This window comes from Ursus maritimus, unplaced genomic scaffold (genome assembly GCF_017311325.1).
Source record: "Ursus maritimus isolate PB19 unplaced genomic scaffold, ASM1731132v1 scaffold_19, whole genome shotgun sequence".
Classification (NCBI taxonomy): Eukaryota; Metazoa; Chordata; class Mammalia; order Carnivora; family Ursidae; genus Ursus; species Ursus maritimus.
The window spans coordinates 54,545,850-54,569,485 of NW_024424341.1; the positions used below are offsets into that span (position 1 = coordinate 54,545,850).

Genomic DNA, 23,636 nt, shown 5'->3' on the forward strand with positions numbered 1-23,636 from the left:
AGAGAGGGAACACAAGCAGGGGGAGTGGGAGAGGATGAAGCAGGCTCCCAGCGGAGGAGCCTGATGTGGGGCTCGATCCCAGAACGCCGGGATCACGCCCTGAGCCGAAGGCAGACGCTTAACGACTGCGCCACCCAGGTGCCCCTAGATTTTTTTATTTTTAAGATTTATTTACTTGAAGGAGAGAGAGCATGAGTGGGGTGAGGGAGAAGCAGACTCCCCACTGAGCAGGGAGACCTATATGGGGCTCGATCCCGGCACCCCGGGATCATGACCTGAGCTGCAGGCAAACGCTCAACTGACTGAGCCACCCAGGCACCTCGCCACTTTCGATTTCTTTCTAAGTCAGCGTGAGGATACATAAATTTTGTTGAAAAGCAAAAGCCTGATTTATGGCTCATCAAGCAGACATCGTGCACCTGCTTCATCAACAAGTTGCCTAAAGGAAAACCATCTTTTTTTTTTTTGAGATTTTATTTATTTATTCAACAGAGATAGAGACAGCCAGCGAGAGAGGGAACACAAGCAGGGGGAGTGGGAGAGGAAGAAGCAGGCTCATACCGGAGGAGCCTGATGTGGGGCTCGATCCCATAACGCCGGGATCACGCCCTGAGCTGAAGGCAGACACTTAACCGCTGTGCCACCCAGGCGCCCCTAAAGGAAAACCATCTTGTCCTTAAGACACCGATCAGGGCTCCTACTCCCTGCGTTCCTTGACGTTAAAACTTGCGATTCCTGCCTGTATGTTAATTTATAATCTTTTGAGCTGTGACAAGATGTAAAGAAGCATATAACCCTGTAAAAACCGTTGATTCTCTGAGCATGTTTCCCGGGCAGCTGTCCTAACTTGGGCTCGAATAAAACTCTCTCTCTTACTCTTAGAGATTCTGAAAGAGGAGCCCGTGGGTGGCTCAGTGGGTTGAGCGACCAAGTCTCGCTCTCAGCTCAGGTGTTGATCTCGGGGTCATGGGTTCAGGCCCCACGTTGGGTTCCAAGATGGGTGTAGAGCCTACTTAAAAAAAAGAGAGAGAGAGAGATTCTAAAAGGTTTGTTCGTTTTGTGTTGACAGATCCTTGGCCAGAAAGATGGAACCCTTCGGCATGATTGAATGCACTCCTTGAATTTCATGTTTGGCGCTGGGGGCTGCCGTTTCTGAAGGGTGTGGAAATTGGAAGCGTTATGGCTCAGGCAGCTGTTTCTGGAGACTCCTGGACAACTGTCCTTACTGGCCCAAGGGGGCTTTGCAGGTTTCTCCTGCAATAATTCTTTCCTCTTTTAGGAAGAGATGGACTTGCTAACTTGCCACTCAAACTATAAGGCTCAGAACTTTCCAACCCAAGGGATCATCTTGACAGTTGAGACAAGGAAAAGAAACACAAATGTGTCATGTTCTACAAAATTCTTTTTTTTTTTTAAGATTTTATTTATTTATTTATTCGACAGAGATAGAGACAGCCAGCGAGAGAGGGAACACAAGCAGGGGGAGTGGGAGAGAAAGAAACAGGCTCCCAGCAGAAGAGCCTGATGTGGGACTCGATTCCATAACGCCGGGATCACGCCCTGAGCCGAAGGCAGACGCTTAACCGCTGTGCCACCCAGGAGGCTCTCTTTTTATTTTTTTTATTTTTTTTTTTATTTTTTTTTATTTTATTTTATTTAGTAATCTCTGCACCCAGTGTGGGGCTCAAACTGTTGACCTAGACATCAAAAGCCTCATGCTCCACCAACTGAGCCAGCCAGGAGCCCCTCCACAAAATTCCTGGGTATTGTTTTGTCCAGAAGAATCCTCTATGTTTGCTACCTTAGAATGTTTCTAGTAGAGCAGTGGTTCTCAAAGTGCAGTGCTCACAGAATCAGTATCTTCTGGGAACTCTCTGGAAATGCAAATTCTCCGGAGGACCCCAGACTGAGTGAAGTGGAAATTCTGAATGGGTGGTCAGGAGAAAATGCAGTTTCAGGCTCACAAACCCTTGCAGGTGATTCTAATACACGTTCAGCTTTGAGAACTACTGAGCTAGAGAATAGGAAAAAAATCCCCAAAGCAGCTCCATGCGCCTTCAACGTTAAAAACAAGATATAGGGGCGCCTGGGTGGCTCAGTGGGTTAAGTGTTTGCCTTCGGCTCAGGTCATGATCCCAGGGTCCTAGGATCGAGTCCCCCATCAGGCTTCCTGTTCAGAGGGGAGCCTGCTTCTCCTTCTGCTCCTCCCCACCGCTCATTCTCTGTCTCAAATAAGTAAATAAAATCTAAAAAATAACAAAAGTAAGGGGCGCCTGGGTGGCTCAGTCGTTAAGCATCTGCCTTCGGCTCAGGGCATGATCCCAGGGTCCTGGAATCGAGGCCTGCATCAGGGTACCCGCTCAGGGGAAAGCCTGCTTCTCTCTCTCCCACTCCCTCTGTTTGTGTTCCCTCTCTCGTTGTCTCTTTCTCTGTGTCAAATAAATAAAATCTGGAAAAAAAAAGAGTTAAAAAAAATAACAAAAACAAGATGTAATTAGAAAGCATCATTATAAATTATCTTGGCTACCAAAGATGGAGAAAATCAGAACAACTCAATCCCCACCCCCACCTTGGTACAGTCACCGATGATATTGCAAACGGTTTGCCCTGACAGGGTGGTATTGGTTATTCTGATGAGGGATAGAAGCAGAAAAAATGTTCACTTATTTTTTTTAAAGGCCACGAGCCATCGTTTTATTTTATTTTAAAAAATTTTTTAAGTAAGTTCTGCAGTATCTAAATGGGGTGTCTCTCTCGATCAGATGGGGGCCCCTAAGTAAGGGGCGATGATAGGGCGAAGCCGGTGGTACGGGCAGTGAAAGGGTTCACCAAAGACAGAACAAAGGAGATAGAAGTTTACTGGATACACCGCAAGGAAGCCGCGGGCAGGACAGCAGAGGAGAGGCTGTGTGCAGGGAGGCAGTGGGTGGAGGCCGTTTTTTAAAGGGAGGAGATGAGGGACGTCTGGGTGGCTCAGTTGGTTAAACATCTGCCTTCGGCTCAGGTCATGATCCTGGAGTCCTAGGTTCGAATCCTGCATGGGGCTCTCCGCCCGGCGGGGAGTTTGCTGCTCCCTCTCCCTCTGTCCCTTCCCCTACTTGTGTTTTCTCTCTCTCTCTCTGTCAAATAAATAAATAAAACCTTTAAAAATAAAAAAAATAAAGGCAGAAGATGAGAATGTATGGCAATATATGGAATTTTCCTTTTTCTGCTAACTACGCCTGGTTCTAAGTAGCCCATTGGTCACTTAGAGCCTGTGGGTATTTTGAGGTCACCATGGACCCTTCCTCCATTCCATCATTCAAGCCTGTTTGCCTAAAAGCAGCCTCTCCAAGCTCTTGATCTCACAACTCTGAGATCAAGAGTCACACGCTCTACGGACTAAGCTACCCAGGCGCCCCCTACCTGTTGTTTCAATACTTGTATTCTTCTTGGGCATGGGACAGCCACGCACGTCGTGAGGACAGCCACCAGTCTTAAGACTCCCATGTAAGGTTTCCTTCCAAATAGCCAGGTGTGATTCCTCCAGGAGCATAAAATCCAAGATACTCTGACTGCGTGCTTCCTGAGAAGGGCCAATCGGAGCTATTACCCAGGTGGGGCACTCACCTAAGGGGGGACCACTCCCTTGGGGCTGGATCGTGGAGAAAGCTCACGAGAAAGTTGCCTGGAGTAGATAGGAGTTCCATCCTTTTGGGGTTCTTTTTCCTGGCTCTCATTTGTCCTCACACATGGGCTAGTTGGTGTTCTCGATCCGGCTCTCAGGTTGAAAGTGTTTATAGTGCGACGATTAAGCATCTGCCTTTGGCTCAGGTCATGATCCCAGGGTCCTGGGATCGAGTCCCGCCTCGGGCTCCCTGCTCAGCGGGGCGGTGGGGAGTGTGCTTCTTCTTCTGCTTCTCCCCCTCCTCCTGCTCCTGCTTTCTCCCTCTCTCTCTCTCTCTGTCTCAGGGAAATGAATAAAATCTTAGAGAGAATGAAAAGCACCAAACTCCGGGGGGAAGGGGAACATGACTCTCTCTTGATTGAGCGCACCTGCTCTCAGATCTCAAGAGTGTACTTTTCGCTTTAATACCCTTTCCTGCTGTGCTGCATGTCTGTCCTTGAATTCCTTCTCATGAGAAAGACCAGACTCCTTGGGGTCCAGCTAGTTTGAGACCTGGGGGGGGGGGGGCAGAGTCTCCCCAGTTCACCCGGCGACATCTTTTTGGCGACCACAAAGAGACCAGGTCTAACGGCGGCCGGGGCGGCCGTCTTCCTCGCTGAGTCTCCCGCTCTTGCTTTCCTGAGCCTGGCAGTTGCTTAGTCACTGTTCCCCTCTGTTCTCTTCTCTCTGATCCAGCAGGAAAAGGCCTAAAAAGGACCCCTCGTGTGTTTCCTTCCCTTCTGTTTCTTTTGTAACACTGTTGGCCTGGATAGAACCTAGAGGATGGGACTGTCTGAGTGGAAAAACGGACCGAAATCCCTTATGGTCAGGCCTTTATGGGCCTGTGCCCAAACCCTGCTCTGTCCTTTAGGGGTCCGACGACACCCCTGTCCTCACCATCTACTGCTCAACCAGCCATCAGCCCAGCTGCCTCAGGCCCTTCTGCTGCGGTTCCTCCGCCCCGGTGTTCTGTGCTGTTCTCTGTGCTCCCCTGCCCCCCGGGTGTCCCCTGTGAACGGGGTGCTGCCAGCATCCTGTACGTGCCTCCCTCGGTTTTTCCCAAGTCACTCGTTTCCTCTTTGCGTCTTCGTTTGAGTGTCCGATCTGGAATAGAGAGGGCTGGATGGACGCTGCCGGCCTCGTGTGCGGGGTTTCCTCGCTCATTCGTTTCCCGGTTAACCGACAGGAGAACAGGAGCCAATCGTCTGGTGAGTCCACCTCGGGACAGGGCTTTAAGGAACGTTCCCCAGCAGCCGCCCAAACACCTTTTGTTCCCGGGAGGTGCCCCATCTTCTCCGGCCGGTGGAGAACTGCCTACATTCACTTCTTGTTGCTGGAAAGAAAACGCGTGTCTGTTCCTCTGTCCAGGCTGATGAGCTTTAGGCCTGGGGGGCCTCTTTCTCTGCCCTCTGGGCTTTCATCGGCCTCCAGCCTTGCTGGGGGCACCTCACCTATTCTGCCTCCAGCCCCCCCCCCATTCCTGTTTCTGCACCCACCTGCTCAGCTTGTGGGACTGATACCCTCCTCAGTGCCTCAGGCCATTGGCTCCTGCTCCCCCCCCCTCGCTGTCAAAGAGCAAAAACCACCCCTCCCTTGATATCATCGGCCCACTTCAGATTTCCCTGCAGGTGCCCCAGCTAAAATCGATCAACTGGGCAACAAAGGGATAGACTTTGGGGGACCCAGGTGCAACATATTTGGCATTCAAACTAATTTGTTAGTTTCATTAAGATAAATATATCTGTAGAGTTACCAGCACTAAATATAAACACTTTATTATTATTCACATAGTAATTATATTGATTAATACATTGATATTGATTGATAATGATTAATATATTGATATATTAATCAATATAATTAATATATTAATATGATTAATTATATATTAATTAGAGAGGGGAGGGGGAGGGGCAGAGGGAGAAGAGACTCTAAAGCGGGCTCCAAGCCCTGTAAGGAAGCTGATCTCACAGCCCTGAGACTATGACCTGAACTGAAATCAAGAGTCCGACGCTTAATTGACTGAACCACCCAAGTGCCCCTAAATACAAAAACTTTCATTCCAGGAGCACTTGTCTGGCTTAGCTGGAAGAACGTGTGACTCTTGATCTCAGGGTTGTGAGTTCAAGCCCCACGTTGGGTGCAGATGACTTAAAAACAGTTAATGTAATTAAGACTCGTGGAAGTAAGGGAAGAACTCTGTATGCAAGAAACGATGCATTTTTATGCATCGTTATATCCTTATAAAGATATAAGGAATGGGAATATATTTCATTGAGGGAAAAAGAAAGTAGTTGTGTCCTAAAATAAGACGGGTGGTTTGGAGAGAAAAGGCTTAGGACAAAATCTGAATGAAAAAGAAAGTTATAGGGGTGCCTGGCTGGCTCAGTCAGTAGGGCACATGACTCTTGGGGGGAAAAAAAAAGAAAGAAAAGAAGAAAGAAAGTTATCGAAGGTTTGAGAAGGGAAATCTTTGGAGAAGAATTTTATGTGTGGTTAGGACTGACTAAGATTGGAATGAATGGGATTTTAAAAGTACACTGGTCTGACATTGAAATTCTGCTTTCCTCTCTCTTATAGAGTTTTCTTGGATTGTCGGTCTGCTCTTGATAAGAAAATGTAGGGGCGCCTGGGTAGCGCAGTCATTAAACCGTCTGCCTTCGGCTCAGGGCGTGATCCTGGCATTCCGGGATCGAGTCCCACATTGGGCTCCTCCGCTGGGAGCCTGCTTCTTCCTCTCCCATTCCCCCTGCTGTGTTCCCTCTCTCGCTGGCTGTCTCTCTGTCACATAAATAAATAAAATCTTAAAAAAAAAAAAAAAAGAAAATGTAAACAAGGTTGTTTTTTTTTTCTTCTTTTCTTTAATGCCCAGAAAAACCAAAGCTTCTGTGTTTTGTCTTTATCAGGACTGTGATTACTTAAAGTTAAAACTTCTCAATATTAAAGGAGCTGAGTTTTGCTGACAATTGTGTAAGTTCCAATAGAATCCCTTATTAGTACCTTGGTGAAAGATAGTTTTGTAACGATCTGTAATCCTATTTAGGGATGGGCTTTAAAACCTGTGATTTTTCACAAAACTCCCAAGATTTGAATTCTAAATGAATGCCTTTTGGCTAATCAGGCTTGTTTATTTGGCATGTTAAGTTACTTTTTTTTTAATTTCTTTTGTTTTTAAAAAATATTTATTTATTTATTCCAGGGGGATAGAGAGAGAGAGAGAGAAGGGGCAGAGGGAGAGAATATCCAAGCGGACTCCCGCTGAGCACAGAGCCCAGATACAGACCATGATCTCACAAGCCATGAGATCAGGACCTCAGCCAAAAACCAAGATTGGATGCTTAACGGACTGAGCCTCTCAGGCGCCCCCGCTAAGTTACTTGGAAAGCATGTCAAACAAATAATGATAAACCTTCGCTTGTACTGAATGGGTAAGTAATGTAACCATTCCAGAAAACATACGAAATTCCTGAAGTTTTCATATGTCCTGGTCTAAGGTCATTACTTGAATTCTTGAATCGTGTGTCACAGAAACAAGTGGATTTCCATGTCGATTGCATTATCATGCAGTCTCATATCAGATCTTTTTTTTCTTGTTTAAGATTTTATTTTTAAGTCATGTCTACACCCAATGTGGGACTTGGGCTTACAACCCCGAGATTAAGAGTCACACGCTCTTCCGACTGAGCCAGCCAGGCGCCCCTAGGAAACTTTCTCTTAAGATATTAACAACTTAGAGAAACATGATCAAGTATTCTTTTGTGAACAAATTGAAACGTTTCACTTTTCTCCCTACCTGAACCTTCCAGAAATCAGAAACTCTCTGTATTTTCTTTCATGGCAATTATCATTATTTGCACAAGTTCAATGAGAATCTGTCCTGCTTGTAACTGGACACCATTGGAAACACTGGTTCTGTCGGTAAGGCTTTCACTAGAATGTCACGTTTGAGAGAGGCATGCATAGACTCAGACATGACCGGACAGTTTTAAGGTATCAAACGTTGACTGTACAGAGCCAACAGAGCCCCTTGGAAATGTTGGCCAGATGCCTCGCTTACAGAGTTCCCAGCAGCCTTACCAAGTGGGTAAAGAATGTCACTTTCTGGGGGCGCCTGGGTGGCGCAGTTGTTAAGCGTCTGCCTTCGGCTCAGGGTGTGATCCCGGCGTTCTGGGATCGAGCCCCACATCAGGCTCCTCCGCTGGGAGCCTGCTTCTTCCTCTCCCACTCCCCCTGCTTGTGTTCCCTCTCTCGCTGGCTGTCTCTCTCTCAAATAAATAAATAAAATCTTAAAAAAAAAAACACTTGGATATTGTATTCATTAAAAAAAAAAAAGAATGTCACTTTCTGGAAGGTGCAGGAACCTCAGGATATTTGGGGGACATCGAGAAAAGGGATACACCCAAATCTACAGGAATTTCAGGCAAGTCTGATGACATGTATTCGGCTTGGCTCTGGCCTCAAGATGCTATTAAAAGTTCAACCTAAGGGCGCCTGGGAGGCTCAGTCGGTTAAGCGTCTGCCTTCAGCTCAGGTCATGATCCCGGAGTCCTGGGATCCAGTCCCACATCCTGTTCCCTGCTCAGTGGGGAGCCTGCTTCTCCCTCTCCCCCCCCACCCTCCGCCCCCCCCACCAATGCTCTCTCTATAATAAATAAATAAAATCCTTTTAAAAAAAAGGTTCAATCAAGAGATTCCTTATGAAAAGTTCTAGCAAAGCAGATTTTAAAGGATCCATCTGATCAATCACTATTCTTTTTTTTTTTTTTAAGATTTTATTTATGTATTTGACAGAGGGAGAGACAGCCAGCGAGAGAGGGAACACAAGCAGGGGGAGTGGGAGAGGAAGAAGCAGGCTCCCAGTGGAGCAGGGAGCCCGATGCGGGGCTCGATCCCAGGACCCTGGGATCACGCCCTGAGCCAAAAGCAGACGCTTAACGACTGCGCCACCCAGGCGCCCCTGCTCAATCACTATTCTTGCTGAGCTTATGTAAATAATTGGGCCAAGTTTGTTAAAATTAGACTTGTTTTACAAACAAATTAGTCTTGGTTTGGCGATCTCTGAAAATAAGGTGAATTTAGAGAGAAAAATTACGTTTCAATAACACATCCTTATGGGTGGTAGATTCAAGTTTTGATTAATATCTTGAAATGTTTATAGTTCGCCTAATGTAGACACCCTCAGGGAAGTTTCCGAGAGAGAGATGGCCATCATAGCTCAATACAGACTATTCTTCTGGGGGGATAACAAAAGCGAGCCCATGGGCTTATGATTAAACAGCTGGGCAATGGGATGGACTCCGCAATGACTGTGTAACTCAGCTGTCACCTTGATCAATTCAATGTGGCCGGGATAACAAAATCACTCCTTGAAAGTCGGAGCGTACCCCACTCCATGGGGTTAGTTACGAACTTGTGGAGATAAAGGGTGGCCCCACCTTCTTTATAATTGGATTGGACAATGCACTTGGGGATGCCCTTAGCTCCCGGGACAAGTCACCTCCCACTTGACAGTGATTCCTCGTAATTAGGATATTGTTAAGGCTAGACAGCAAGCAAAGAGGGTTGCTTGATGGTTTTATCCCTTAGCCATATGCGTCCCGCGAGTCACCTCTATCGATGTAAGATTACAAGGAGAGGCTTTAGCCAGGCAGATAGCGGCCACGTTTAACCCAAACCAACACGGAGTCACCCACAAATTCATGGCCCAATAGTATTGACCAAATAGTACTCCCCCCAGAAGCCTGAGACCATACCATTATTTTACAGGCAACCATTTGGTGTGCTACTGACTGGACAGGCGACTGGCACCTAATGGAATGTAGTGGTTATGGGGGCCAAACTGGGGGCATGGCTTTCACCAGGCTGGATTGGAAGATGTGCCCTAGGTTATGCCTGGATGCATGGCCGTAGCACTAAGACTCTTACACGTCCAGCTAATCTTCCATGTTGAGAACAACAGACAGGGCACCTGGGTGGCTCAGTAGGTTAAGCGTCTGCCTTTGGCTCAGGTCATTGTCTCAGGGTCCTGGGATCGAGCCCCGCATCAGGCTCCTTGCTCAGCGGGGAGTCTGCTTCTCCCTCTTCCCTGCTTGTGCTCTCTTTCTCTCAAATAAACAAATAGAACCTTAAAAAAAATGAGTCAGATGCTTAACTGACTGAGCCACCCAGGCCCCCCGCCCCCATAGCATTACATTATTAAACGCTCAAGGAACCCAAATGTGTAACACGATTCTACGAAATAGAATGGCATTAGATGTCTGAACAGCAGCACGGGGAGGAACTCATGCCATTATTAAAATGGATTGCAGCTACATTCCACATTATGACAAAAATGTAACAGGTTACTTACGGATGTAAATAACCACACTGATTCCCTTGAAGACGCTACACTGTCACTTTCTGATCGGTTAAATTCCTGGTCGGGAGGGTCTTCTTACCACACTTCTTATTTTTACTATAATATTAATCCCTTTTTAAAGTTGCTGTTGTTGTTTTTTTTTTTTAAATCTCGACACCCAAGGTGGGGCTCAAACTCACGACCCCAAGATCAAGCGTCACTTCCTTTTCCAACTGGGCCAGCCAGGCGTCCCCTATTATAATATTGATCCTAGTATGTTGTCTCTTTTGCTTTGTTCTATTGTCCCCTCTGGAGCCTACGGGAACGGCCTTCCATAATAATTGCGTGTAGGGATAGACAGTGACCAATTTCAGTCCATAGGCAGGGACTTCTCTATGACCCCTGCCGGCTTGAAGCAGTTACAGATGATGTGCCCTTTGCCCTTCAACAAGCTTCAAGATTCAAGGACCGAACATGGCCAGCAGGGGAAACAATGAGGGATAGAAGCAGAAAAAATGTTCACCTTTAGCCCAGAAGGCTGACCTGCATAGTTTTGATAAGGAGCAAATAAGTACTGGCTGTTACATTCTTAAAGGGTCTCCTGACTGTCTGTGTATCTCACTGGTAGTTAATAGCCACCTGAACCATAAGCACCGGAGAAATCTTGCAAAAGTAGTTTTTTTCTTTTTAAGATTTTACTTATTTGAGAGAGAGAGCGAGCGTGGGCGGGGGGGGAGGGGCAGAGGGGGAAGGAGAGGGAAAGGGAGAGAATCCCCAGCAGACACCACACTGAGCATGGGGCCCAATGTGGGGCTCTGAGACCATGAGACTGAGACCACGAGACCATGACCTGAGCCGAAACCAAGAGTTACATGCCCAACTGACTGAGCCACCCAGGTGCCCCAAGATTAACATTTAAATGTGTAGACTGGGGGCACCTGGGTGGGTCAGTTGTTAAGCATCTGCCTTCAGCTCGGGGCGTGAGCCCAGGGTCCTGGGATTGAGCCCCCCATCGGGCTCCCTGCTCCACTGGGAGCCTGCTTCTCCCTCTCCCACTCCCCCTCCTTGCATTCCCTCTCTCGCGGGCTGGCTGTCAAATAAATAAATAAAATCTTAAAAAAAAAAATGCACAGATGGAGTAAAGCAGATTGCTCTCCCCAGAGTGGGTGGGCCTCATCCAAGTAGTTGAAGGCCTGCATAGAACAAAAAGGCTGACCTTCCCCTGAGTGAGAGAGAAATCCTCCTTCCTGCCTTCCTTCCCACTGGGACGTTGGCTTTTCCCTGCCTTTGGACTTGAACGGAAACATCAGCTCTTCCTGGGTCTCCAGCCAGCCTACTCACCCTACACATTTTGGCACTTATCAGCCTCCATACTCATGAGCCAATTTCCTATAATAAATCCCCCTCCCTCCCTCCCTCTCTCCTCCCTGTCTTTGTATGGCTCATGGGCTAAAATGGCTTCTATGTTTCTTAACGTTTAGAAAAAGTCGGGGGGCGCCTGGGTAGCGCAGTCGTTGGGCGTCTGCCTTCGGCTCAGGGCGTGATCCCGGCGTTGCGGGATCGAGTCCCACATCAGGCTCCTCCGCTGGGAGCCTGCTTCTTCCCCTCCCACTCACCCTGCTGTGTTCCCTCTCTCGCTGGCTGTCTCTCTGTCACATAAATAAATAAAATCTTTAAAAAAAAAAGAAAAGAAAAAGAAAAAGTCCAAACAATAGTATTTTGTGGCAGGTGAAAACGAGAAACTCAAATGTCAGTATCCGTCAACAGGTTTGTTGAACACAGAAAGGCTCGTTCCCATAGGCACTGTCTGCGGTCACTTTTGTAGGACAGTGTCCGAGTTCGTTGGGACAGAGACGGGGTGGTTCACAAAGTCTAAAGTATTTACTCTGTGGCCCTTTAGGGAAAGAGTCTGCCAACCTCTGATTTACCGATGCTATGGTGTGAGAAGCCAAGGTAGTGGCTGCTGGGGGGGGGGGGGGGCAATGTTTGGGAGGGGGCCCGAGGGGCTGGGGATGCCCTGTTTATCCATCCGGGAGCCGGCTGCATGGCTGGATCTGTCTGTGAATCCAGGAGACTGTAGGTTGTTGATGAGCGTACTTCTCTGCATTATTACGTTAAAGATCGATAAAAAGTTAAAAATGCGCTCAAGGTTACAGATACTCGGATGAGAAATTCCCAAGAGGAGAACCCTCATAACCACAGCTGAGTCTCCTGAATCCAGCTGGGCCCCTCCTGGACCACCCTGTTCCATGACCTGACAACTTCTTTTTATTATTTATGCTGGATAGAGTTGGGTTTCTGGCTCTTGCAACCCAGGGTCCTCATACCCCAGCTCCCAGGCATTTACCGTGTCATCTGCCCCCTTCTCTGAAAAGCTCCCTTTGCCTGATTCAAACCGTGGTTCAGGTGGAGGATTCCATGTTCTCACACAATCCCGTGTCCCTGGCTGATCTCCACCCAAGGGGAGCCAATCACAGGAGCCCAACTGGCAAGCCAAGCTGATTGACCTGCAGATGAGCCAATCAGAACTTTTCCCTGGGATTTTTGGATTCAAGGCCCAAGGCTGGTAATTAATGAGCCTTGAAGCCTTGTTTCTGTGGTGTGGAGAACGGTGGTCCCAGAGAAAAATGCTGACTCGTGAAAGGCCAGAGAACGTACGGAGAGCATATCCTGATTGCCCTCAAGTCTTTGCTTCGATGGCCCTGAGGCCCGGAGGCCCATCTGCCCTTCTCCGATGGTGACGTGGGCCCACTGCGTGCTCTATTGGTCTAAGTCAGAGCAAATTTGGTTTCTGTCAAGCTGAAAGACCAATGAGACCTAAGTCATGGTCCCTCATCGCAAACTGTCATCGACACATACCCCACCCCACGTACACACTTAAAGCCACGCAATCTTTGGACACACACAGACCCTGACACTCCACGTCAGTGCATGTGTCTTTATTTCTGGATGATATAAAAGAATAAACTTAAAAAAACACTCTAAATCAAACACCTTAATGGCTCCCCCAAAGCAATGTGACCCCTCTTCCCACCCCGATAAATAGAGACTTCTGTCAGTCTACCCTCCCACCCCCATAACCCCCTCTGCTATAGACATACTCTGGGTATATATTACTCTACTCGGCAATAGACATCTCCCGAAAATAGAATTCCAGCCCTGCCACCTGACTCTCCCCTGGCCCCACATCAGACCACCCGCCACTGCAGCACACTGGTGTCCTTGCCCCCCGTGGTCAGGGCCACGCTGTCATCCCACAAGAAGGCCACATTTGTCACATGGCTGCTGTGTCCGCCGTATTTGTGGCTGAGGGCCTGGGAGAGGGAGAGAAAGAAGTGAAAGCAGGTGATCTGTCACGTTCATGGCCGGAGCCTCTGGGCCAGGCACACAGTAGGGGCTCAGTGACTATTTCTGGCGTGAATAAGGATCAGAGAACCAAAGAGCTCCGAACCGCAGACACTCGGAGCAGAGCGTTAGCGCTAGAGACTGAAATCTACCGACTCGGAAGTTCAGGACGACCCTTGGGATCACGTCACTGCCCTCCTTGTACAGATAGGGAAACTGAGGCCTGGAGAGTGTTGCCTCGCTCTCGCTCCCAAGGCTGCACGTTATCCCCACCCTGCCAGCCCCCCGGGGGGACTCACTCGGGGCTGACAGCAGGGGTAACTGAACAGGTGGACTTTGCCAAAGTCATCAGCTGAAGCCAGCAACTTCCCGTCATGGGAGCGGGCCACAGCGTTGATGTCGGTACCATCCGCCCCCTCGGACCAGATCCCTGCGGGCAAGATGACGGGTGGGTGGCGGGGGGAGAGTTCAGCTAGGGTCAGGAACCCCTGAGGTGAGCAGGTCCCAGCCTCCCTGCCTTCCTCCCACCTAGCCTGTCTCTGGCCGGGGATGAGAACTGGAATGATCTTTTTTTAAATGTGTAATTGACGCTGGCTTTCCACTGCTCAAAACCTTTCTGTGGCTCCCTGGTGGCCTTGGGAGAAAGCCCAGGCCGCTGCTGCTGCTTCTTTTTTTTTAAATTTTTACGTTTAATTTATTAAGTCATCGCTACACCCCATGTGGGCATCGAACTCATGACCCCGAGATCAAGAGCCACATGCTCCTCCGACTGAGCCAGCCAGGCGCCCCAGAAAGCCCAGGCTTCTTAGCATGACCCCCAGGCTCTGCCCCACGCTGCTCCAGCCTCCTCCTCCCTAGGGCTGCCCTTGAACTCCGCAATGATTTAGCCCTCCTGCCTTCTTGGATTTCCCCAAATGCCAAGTTCTCTGCCACCTCCCTGCTTTTGTGGGAGACGTGCTATGATTCCCTGTGCCTCAGGACTGCTTTCCTTCCTCACTGCCTCCTCATCCTCCAGGTCCAGCTTCGATAGCCCTTCCTCCAGGAAGCCTTCCTAGACTCCCTCCCAGGCTGGGGTCGGGTGGCAGCCCAGTCCCGACCCAGTCGACTCTGGGTTGTCTGGGGATAGGTCTGTCTCCGCCACTGGACTGAAGTTTATGTTGGCAGGGCCCAGGCTGGGTCTGGGGATAACCAATAAGAGACTCTGAAGACCACCAGGCAAGGATGTTTCTTGGAACTCCTGTCCTCGGTGGGCCCTCCCCCATTCCAGAACTCACCAAACACTCCAAATCCCAGGACACAAGTGGCCGTGGCCCATTCCACGTTCCTCACAGCATCTGCACTAGTGATCTGCTTACAGGTAGCCGGGTCCCCTGGGGCAGAAAATGGGGGGCGGCACTCAGAGCAGAAAGAAGTACTGACTTAACCCATGCATTGCACAGTCCAGGGGCAGGGAGGTCCGAGACAGGAGGCTAGGGTCCTAGGGCTCAGGCCACTTTTCCAGACTTGGCTGAAGGCTCTGGATCTGCGTGATGACATCTCCAGGCCTGAACAGGGGCATCTGCTTAGAAACCTGTGCCCCACCCATCGAACCAGGAAGGGGAGCAAATCCGAAGCCAGGAGACTGATCGATCGATGGATCGATCGATCGGAACAGCCCCTGAATACAGGAGCCAGAGGAGAAAGGCCAGAAAGCCCTGCCCCCTTCCCGGAAGTCTATGTAAATCGCGCACGGAAATAGGGAAGTTGAAGGAGGGCGGCCTTTGGCTTTCAGAGCACTCACAGTACAGAATCTCGTAGTCCCCGGAGTTGGTGACAAAGCAGCTGCTGTCCTGGGCCCAATCCAGGTGGGTGATAAAACTGGAATGGCCCTGCGGGGTGGGAGGGAAGGGGTGGAGTTAGAGCCGGACGGGGTGGGATTAGACCAGGAGAGGTGGAAGGCAAAATACAGAGGTAGGGTGAGAACACAAGGGGGCCAAAGGAAGGATACACGGCCTTTGGAGCGTGGGGGCGGGGCCAGACTACCATGGGCGGGGCCAGACTGTGATGGGCGGGGCCAGACAGAAAGGGCTTAGAACACAAGGGGAGTTTAGAACAGGTGGGCACGGCTAGACACAGAGGGGCGGGCTTATAACACGGGGTGGGGGTGGGGGCAATGTGAGGGCGGGGCTAAGACTCCTTGAAGTGATCAGGGCAGAGTCAGTAGCGTTGAAGCTGTGCTCCCTTGAAGGAGAAAATTGGTTAATTCTGCAGCCCCTGGACGGGGTGGCGGCGCGGGCTGGGGGCCACTGCCCACTCACCGAGCACTTGCCCAGGCGGCTGACCTTGCGGCCGCCCTGGTCCACCGTGTACACGTACACCAAGTTGTCGTGGGAGCCCACGGTCAGGTACGCCCCGTCTGGGGGAGGGGGAGGGGGGGCTATGAGGAGGCACCCAGGCTCTACCCCCTTCTCTCTCAGATTCAGCCCCCCGCTATTCCAGACTGTTCAGCTGTCCCAAGCTCCGTCCCCGCTAGAGTCTTAGACCGGACCCTAGGCCTTGCCACACGGGCACCACTCCTTCCCCCTGCTAGTGACTGAACCTCAGTTCCCAGGCCTGGCTTCTCCAAGATCCCCGGGCCCCACCGCTTACCTGGAGAGAAGCTGACCACTGAGATCTGTTCGTTGCCATCGGTGTGGATAGCCACCAGGTCATGGGTCTCCGTGTCCAGGAGCAGCCATCTTTAAGGAGAAGGCATGATTGGGGGAGGGGATGTGAGCTGTTTGCTGACTCCAGACAAATGTTGGGAGAACAGCCTGGTGAACAGTCTTAATTACAAGTTCTGTGGGCTCTGGGGACATAGGGGAGGGGGCTGGGTGTCAAGGGACAGTTCTCAGGGGTAGCAGAGCAGCTCTCCCCAAATGCCCAACTCAGCTTTACCTGCCAGTCACCGTGCCCACGGCCAGGACAGAGCCACTGGGGTGGAAGCCAGCAGAGCGGGCAGGGTCCTGAGGGGAGAGAGGAGGCAGGGCTGAGAACTGGGGTCTCCAGTCTATCCGGCCATCATTCCCCGACGTCAGAGCCAACTCTCAGCCTGACCCGAGGGCCATCACCTTCCTCTGCTGCCACAGACGTTCCAAAAGCACGCTCCCTTCCTGTGCCACGTCAGCTCAAACAGAAAACATTCCTGCTGTCNNCACTGTTGACTGGAGCCTTTCATACTCCTGAGCTAAATTCCCACAGCTTTACTCACCCGTGACTTCCTTAGGTAACTTTCTAGAAGCGAGACTGTTGGGACTCAGAGTATCCATTTTTTTTAAGACCTTTGATAGATAATGCCGACTTGCTTTCCATCAAATTCTATCAACTCCTCACCAGGCATGTCCAAGGGCCCGTTTCCCCACATTTTGTGAAGCACCCAGCAGTGGGTTCTGACAGTTTTTGACTGTTGGGGGCATTTGGTTGCTTCGCAGGCAACGAACACCATGGAATCAGACTTGGGTTCACACGGTGGCTCTGACGTGTCCTAGTTACATGACATCAAATAACCTCCCTGTCCGAGCCTCAGCTGCCTCGTCTGGCAAAGGGAGGACATCAGTCCTTCGCAGGATTGTTACAAGCAAGACGTAAAGTCCTTGGAACAGTCAGCTGGTGAGCCCGGTGGCACACGGGAAGCACTCCACGAAGGCTGGTTGTGAGTGTCATCACACGGTGATGATGGGCCAGCGATTTTTTACCTTTCCGTGCCTCTTTCCAAGCGGGCATCTGTCAACCCCATTGCCTTGTGGAGGTTGCCAGAAATTAAAAGGACAAAGTAGGTAACGTGCTAAGCCAGCGACTCTGGTCATGGTTGACAAGCTGCCCGAAGCAGAAGAACCTAAGGGGGCTTGTTACCATCTTGCAGATCTCGGGTCCCAAATATAGAACTTCTGAATCAGACGCGCTGTGGATGGGGCGAAGGATTCTGTGTTTCTAACGACGCCTGGGTGGTTCGACAGCAGAATGAGGATGACGATACCCAGCCCTGACAATTTCCAGGGCACACCATGCCTGACTCGGAGGAGTTCAAAGGCCATCAAGTGTTCCAGCATCAGAGGCAACCCGGCATGCCTGGAGCCAAGCCTCAAAGAATGGCTGGGGGGGGTATGATGGACTGATGTTCTAGTGTCCCAGAGGGACAGGCGGGGGAGCTTTAACAAGTACACTGCCCAGAATCCTTTGCAGCTAGGGTCCCACTGTGATTTGGGTCAGACGATCCATTGGGCTCTTGTGGGCTCCGGAAGACAGAAGACAGAGGCCCCGCTCTCCTACTCATCATTTGGGCTGTGAAAGCAACGGCATTTGCTACCCTCATGAGCAGTTGCCAGCCTTGAAAGGCGAGAGCGCAGAGTATCAAGCATTCAGTACAGATGGGGCCAGCGCTGGGTTGCTCTGGGACAAGCCAGTCCAACAGAAGCTTCTACAACGATGGAGATGTTCATGATCTGTACTTCCCAATATGGCGGCCACCAGCCTTGTGTTGGAAACATCACTAGTGCAACCGAGGAACTGGAGTCTTAATTCTATTTACGTGTTAAAGTTCACTGACGAGCCACATGGACCGAACGGTGCAGCTCCAGAGCCAGTACTCGCAGCGGCCCCGGCTTCCCGGTTCCGGGGCGAGGACGATGGCATGAACTTGAACTCGGTGCTCTTGACCCCACCCTCCTGACCGTGGCAGACGCAGCAGCTCCCCTGGCAGGTGGGTTCTGAGCCTCCTTCCAAGGGAGAACCCGTTCCTCCGGCCCTTCCGAGCAAGTCTGTAAGCACCTAACTCCCTGCATTAAATCCCCTTCTGCTTAGGGGCACCTGGGGGGCTCAGGTCATGATCTCAGGGTCCTGGGGTCGAGCCCTGTGTCGGGCTCTGCAATCAGCGGGGAGTCTACATGCACGCTCTCTCTCAAATAAATAAAATCTTAAATATATATACATATATATATATGTGTGTGTGTGTATATATATAAATCCCAGTCTGCTTAAAAAGACGACGTGGTTTCCATTTGGTGCGCTGAGCCCTGACACATTGAAAGAGGTGGTTCTTTTAGCACCGGGTGCCGGGTTCCCCGTCCCCTTACCTCGATGGCCCTGCTCCACAGGGGCTGGTGGGACTCCGCACTCCACAGATGCACCAGCTTATCTTGCCCGCAGGTCACGAACTGTGCCCGGCTGGGGTGCGTGGCCAGGCCCCACAGCTCTTCCACGTGGCCCTGGCGGAAAGGGGGAGACGGCAGCGTGGAGACGGGCCATCGAGGCCCTTTCCCCACTGAGCTTAGTGCCAGAAAGCTAGACTAGGGACACCCGGGTGACTCAGTTGATTGAGTGTCTGCCTTCCACTTGGGTCGTGATCTCAGGGTTCTGGGACCCAGCCCCGTGTCCGGGCTCCCTGCTCAGCGGGGAGTCTGCTTCTTCCTCTCCCTCTGCCCCCCAACCTTCCCCACCCCCCGCCTCATGCTTTCTCTCTCTCAAAATAGATAAATAAAATCTTTTTAAAAAAGTGCTAGTCTAGCCCCAGCAACACACTGGGGCCACAGGGGACCCAGGGAAGATCCTTTCCCCAGTGTGTCTGCAGGAGGCTGGGACCGAGCAGCTGCCTGGCCTTGGTGTGCAGCTCGAGGCAAATGCGGCCTGTCCCCAGGCCTCTGTTCTCCAATTTGTATGCTGGGAGGGCGGGGGAGGGACAAGAGCCATGCTGGGTGGGAGCTGGACCCTGGGAGTCAGGTGGCATCCAGAAGGCCATAGGATCCCATGGAGGGTACTCGGCCTCGGGAGTCTTGAACTCAGCTCCCTCTGATGGACGGGTCAGGTGACTTCTCCCTGGATCCTCAGTTTAACCTTCTGTAAAATGGGACTCATCCCCATATGTATCTCATGACACTGCTGTGCTCACTCGAATCATGGACGAAAGTGTCCCAGGCTAGTACATAGCGCTCACCAAACGCAAGTGGCTATTATTATTATTATTATTAACATACACTATTAATGTACTATGCAGTAACAATAAACAGTGACAATGTAATTGTTGATGTTAATATAGCAATTAATGTTAATAATAAAGTTCTAATAATACAGGAACCTATTAATTATATAATCAACAATATGTAATATTGATACTATTTTTAGGGGTCTCTAAGGTCCCTCTGGCCTTGGGACATCTAGAAAAATCCCTCTAACCCTCGTTTGCCTTCATGTGCCATGGAAACCGGAGCCAGAGCTCTAAAAGCAGGAGCGTGGATCTCAGCTAGGCTGTGACGGGGAAAATACACAGCAGGAATGGAAGAAACACACGCACCGATCAAGGAGTGATTCTGGCCAAGACTCCTGTGCCAGCCACCGTCCTAAATGCCCTATAGGAACAGACTCATGGGGTCCTTACACACCCCCACCAAGTCGGGTTCTCTTACTGCCCCGTTTCCTGGAGGCACAGAGGCTCCTTACTTCCCTCACATCACGCAGCTGGCGAGCGCCAGGGCGGTGATTCGAGCCCCGGCAGTCACGCTCCGGGATTCCTTCCCAACCACCACACTATGCTATGCTCTCCACGCTATTTGGCCCCTTGGTAGGGATGGGGCGGAGGTGGGGTATTCACTGGATGTGGGGTAGGGTTTGGGCATGCCAGGAGCAGGTATTTGAGCTGCAAGAAGCAAAACAGGCAGACTCCAGAGGGCCTTCCCAGATCCAGGGAGCTGGGACCTGGGAGGTGCGGGGCCTATGGCGCATGCAGCCCGTGGGACCACGTGCCCGGGCACTTAACCGATAGAAAGGGACGCCACCCCTGATCAGAGGGGCAGGGGGTGGCACGGCTGCAGCAGGGTCCTGGGGCCCCTCTGCCGCGCCAGCAGGTAACTCGCTGGCTGCTGGACCACGGGGAGCTCTGGGGCAGGGGGTCTGGGGACAGGGGTGGGTTTACGGGGTGGGTGCAGGTAAAGGGAAGGTGGGTGGGGTTTGCCAGGCCAGAGGAAAAGGGATGGGGCAGGGAGGTGGCGAGAAATGAAAGCGGGAAGAGAGATGGAGAGAGGTGGGGAGGAGGGCAAACGCGGAGGCGCTCACCTGGACAAGCAGTGAGAAGCCCGTGTGGACAGAGCCCTGAAGGATGGAGTTGCGGGTGGTCCCCACGTACAGCATGTCTTCCCGGCCCTCCGCCACGGTGCGCACTGGCCCAAAGTCCTCTGGGACCTGAGGGTGGGGGTGGAGGCAGAAGAATGTAGGACACATGCAGGGAAGGGGTGGGGAGAAGACCAGCTGGGGAGAGGAGGGTCTATTTGGAGCCCTGGTGGGATGGGAGGAGGTCCTCTCACCTTCCCAGGAACCTCACCCCTTCCTCACCTCCACCTCCTGCAGCTTGCTGTAGTCGGAACCCCAGAGGACCACCCGACGATCACGGCCCCCTCCGGACACCAGCGTCCCGTCCCGCAGGGCGCAGAGCCCAAACACACCACCGTCGTGGGCTCCCAGCACCGCCTGTGTGATGCGGTTCCCACCTGTGGGGCCGAGGAGGGGTGGCCAGGGGCAGGGATCAGCATGGAGAGGCTGGCCCCGTACTGACCCCTGAAAGCACCTCGAACGCTCAATCCCACCCAGTACCTATGTATTCCAATACCTTATCATCCACCCATTAAACCATCTGAACTGACACCTACCTGTCCATCCACCCCCCCACCCTCCATCCACCCATCTATCCATCCATCCATCCACCCACCCATTCATCCATCCACCCACCCATCCATCCATCTATTCATCCATCCATCCATCCACCCACCCATTCATCCATTCATCCATCCATCCATCCATCCACCCATCCATCCATCCATCCATCCACCCACCCATTCATCCACCTCTCATCCATCCATCCACCCATCCATCCACCCATCCATCCATCCATCCATCCACCCACCCACCCACCCATTCATCCACCTCTCATCCATCCATTCACCGCTTTCTTCCAACTATCATCCACCTGTCAATCCATCCTTCTATCCAAACATCCATCCATCTGCCATCTGTTCCCATCCATCTCTCCATTCACCCACCCACCCACTCATCTGTCCATTTGATATCCACTCATTCATCCATTAACCCATTCAACCAACCATTATTTTACTTGAATTTACTCTGGGCCCAGCTTCATGCTGGGCGATACTGGGGACACAGTCGTGACCAAGACGACATCAGATCTTGCCATCACAGGGCTCGCCATCCAATTTCAGAGACAGACCTACTACCAGTCAGTGGCAACCCAAGGTGGGTGGGGCTAGGATGGGGAAACCCAGGAGACTGTGGAATCCCAGAGAGGACACCCAGCCTGGTAGGTCAGGGAGGGCTTCTTGGAGGAGAAGATGGCTAAGTAAGGATCTGAAGGATGAGTAGGAGCCATCCAGGACAACAGAGGGTGGAAAAGGGCTGCAGGCAGAAGGAACAAGGTATGCAAAGGGAAGAAGGGAGGAGAGAGCACACACTGTTTAGGGAACTATAAGAAACCTGGTCTGGGGCGCCTGGCTGGCACAGGTGGTTGGGCGTCTGATTCTTGGTTTCAGCTCAGGTCATGACCTCAGGGTTGTGAGATGGAGCCCCTGAGCCCTGCCTTGGGCTCCCTGCTCACCTCAGAGTCTACTGGGATTCTTTCCCTCTTCCTCTTCCCACTCCACCCCCCGCTCCCCTGCTTGTGCACGCGCACACATGCTCTCGAATAAATAAATCAGCCTTCAAAAAGAAATCCGGTGTGACTACATGTAACACGCAAGGGGGAAGGGAAGGCAGGAGACCACGCAGTGAGGAACCTGGACCTTGTCCTGAGCGAACGAGGGACCGATGGAAGAGTTTGGCAGGAGAAGAACAGGGTCAGATTTACACTTGATCAAGAACAAACAGAATTCGAGGAGGCAAGACTACAGGCCAAGGCCCAGGGAGGAGGCTGGGACAGGGACTCTGAGGAACAGTCCTCCTCAGGCCCCATCCTTCAACTCCGACGTGGTGCCTCATGTACCCACATCATCCTGTCCACTTATCCTTCCGCCCACCCTGCAGCCCACGGGATGGACCCAGTGGTGGGTCTGGGGATATGGAAATGAATCAGGCCCAGTCTCTGCCCTCCGAGAGCTCACAGTCTGCTGGGAAGGACACACTGCCAGTGACTCAGAGCTTATTCTCAGCTGTCTAAGCTCAAGGGAAACTCCAAACGATGCTGCGATGGAGGTAATATTATACCCATTACTACAGATGGGGCAACGGAGTCTCAGTCACAAAGCGACACCTGACTCAAGCCTATCTCCCATATACCCATGTGCGGTGGGGCAGGGTGCCCGGCATGGTCCCTTGCTGGGTCATTTCCCTTCTCTGAGCCTATGGTTTTTCTTTGTCTTTCTTTTTTTGTTGTTTTGTTTAGTTTTTTTTTTTTTTTCAAGATTTTATTTATTTATTTGACAGAGACAGCCAGCGAGAGAGGGAACACAGGCAGGGGGAGTGGGAGAGGAAGAAGCAGGCTTCCAGCGGAAGAGCCTGATGTGGGGCTCGATCCCAGAACGCTGGGATCACGCCCTGAGCTGAAGGCAGATGCTTAACGACTGCGCCACCCAGGCGCCCCTGTTTTGTTTAGTTTTTAAGATTTTTTTTTTTTTGAAGTAATCTCTACACCCAACATGGGGCTCGAACTCACAACCCTGAGATCAAGAGTCACACGGTCTACCGACTGAGCCAGCCAGGCGCCCCAGGAGCCTATGGTTTTTCATCTGTGAAATGGGAATAAATTCAGCACAGCCTTGAATAAGGAGCATCACGGATACGAAAGCAAACGTACCCAGGCCGAAAAACTCACTGACACGTTCACACCATCCATCTGCTGGGACAACCCATTCATTTCTTCATTCGCAATTCATGCAAAGGCTGGGGCAAGCTCTTATTTGTCCTGCTAGCTTTTGCCGGGGCAACGTACCAATCTGTTGGCTGGGACAACCACTCATTCATTTACTCGTTCATTCACCTAATCATTCACCATTGACGACAGTGCATTACTTACTCAATCTTCCACTCACTGAGTAGGACAACGCCTTCACTCATTCCCTTCTTCTTCATTTACTGCTCTGGGACAAACCATCTCTCTACCCATCCATCCATCCATCCACCCATCCATCCACCCACCCACCCACCCATCCACCCATCCATCCACCCACCCACCCACCCACTCATCCATCCATCCATCCATCCATCCATCCATCCATCCATCCATCCACACATCCATCCACCCATCCATCCATCCACCCACCCACTCATCCATCCATCCATCCATCCATCCATCCATCC

At 51.2% G+C, this 23,636-nt stretch overlaps 1 protein-coding gene across 2 annotated transcripts in view; it reads right to left on the bottom strand.

Annotated features, from left to right (window-relative positions):
- Positions 1-12,910: 12,910 nt before the first annotated feature.
- Positions 12,911-23,636, bottom strand: part of EML2 (EMAP like 2) — a 24,303-nt gene continuing 13,577 nt past the window's right edge. For both annotated transcript variants that reach the window (XM_040634170.1, XM_040634171.1), the window contains 10 exons: positions 20,667-20,821; positions 20,391-20,516; positions 18,419-18,550; positions 16,245-16,312; positions 15,957-16,045; positions 15,626-15,723; positions 15,109-15,196; positions 14,603-14,698; positions 13,628-13,758; positions 12,911-13,297 (listed from right to left, as the gene is read on the bottom strand). In XM_040634170.1, the coding sequence (XP_040490104.1) occupies positions 13,172-13,297; positions 13,628-13,758; positions 14,603-14,698; positions 15,109-15,196; positions 15,626-15,723; positions 15,957-16,045; positions 16,245-16,312; positions 18,419-18,550; positions 20,391-20,516; positions 20,667-20,821 (1,109 nt within the window). In that variant the 3' untranslated portion in view covers positions 12,911-13,171. The remainder of the gene's footprint in view (positions 13,298-13,627; positions 13,759-14,602; positions 14,699-15,108; positions 15,197-15,625; positions 15,724-15,956; positions 16,046-16,244; positions 16,313-18,418; positions 18,551-20,390; positions 20,517-20,666; positions 20,822-23,636) is intronic.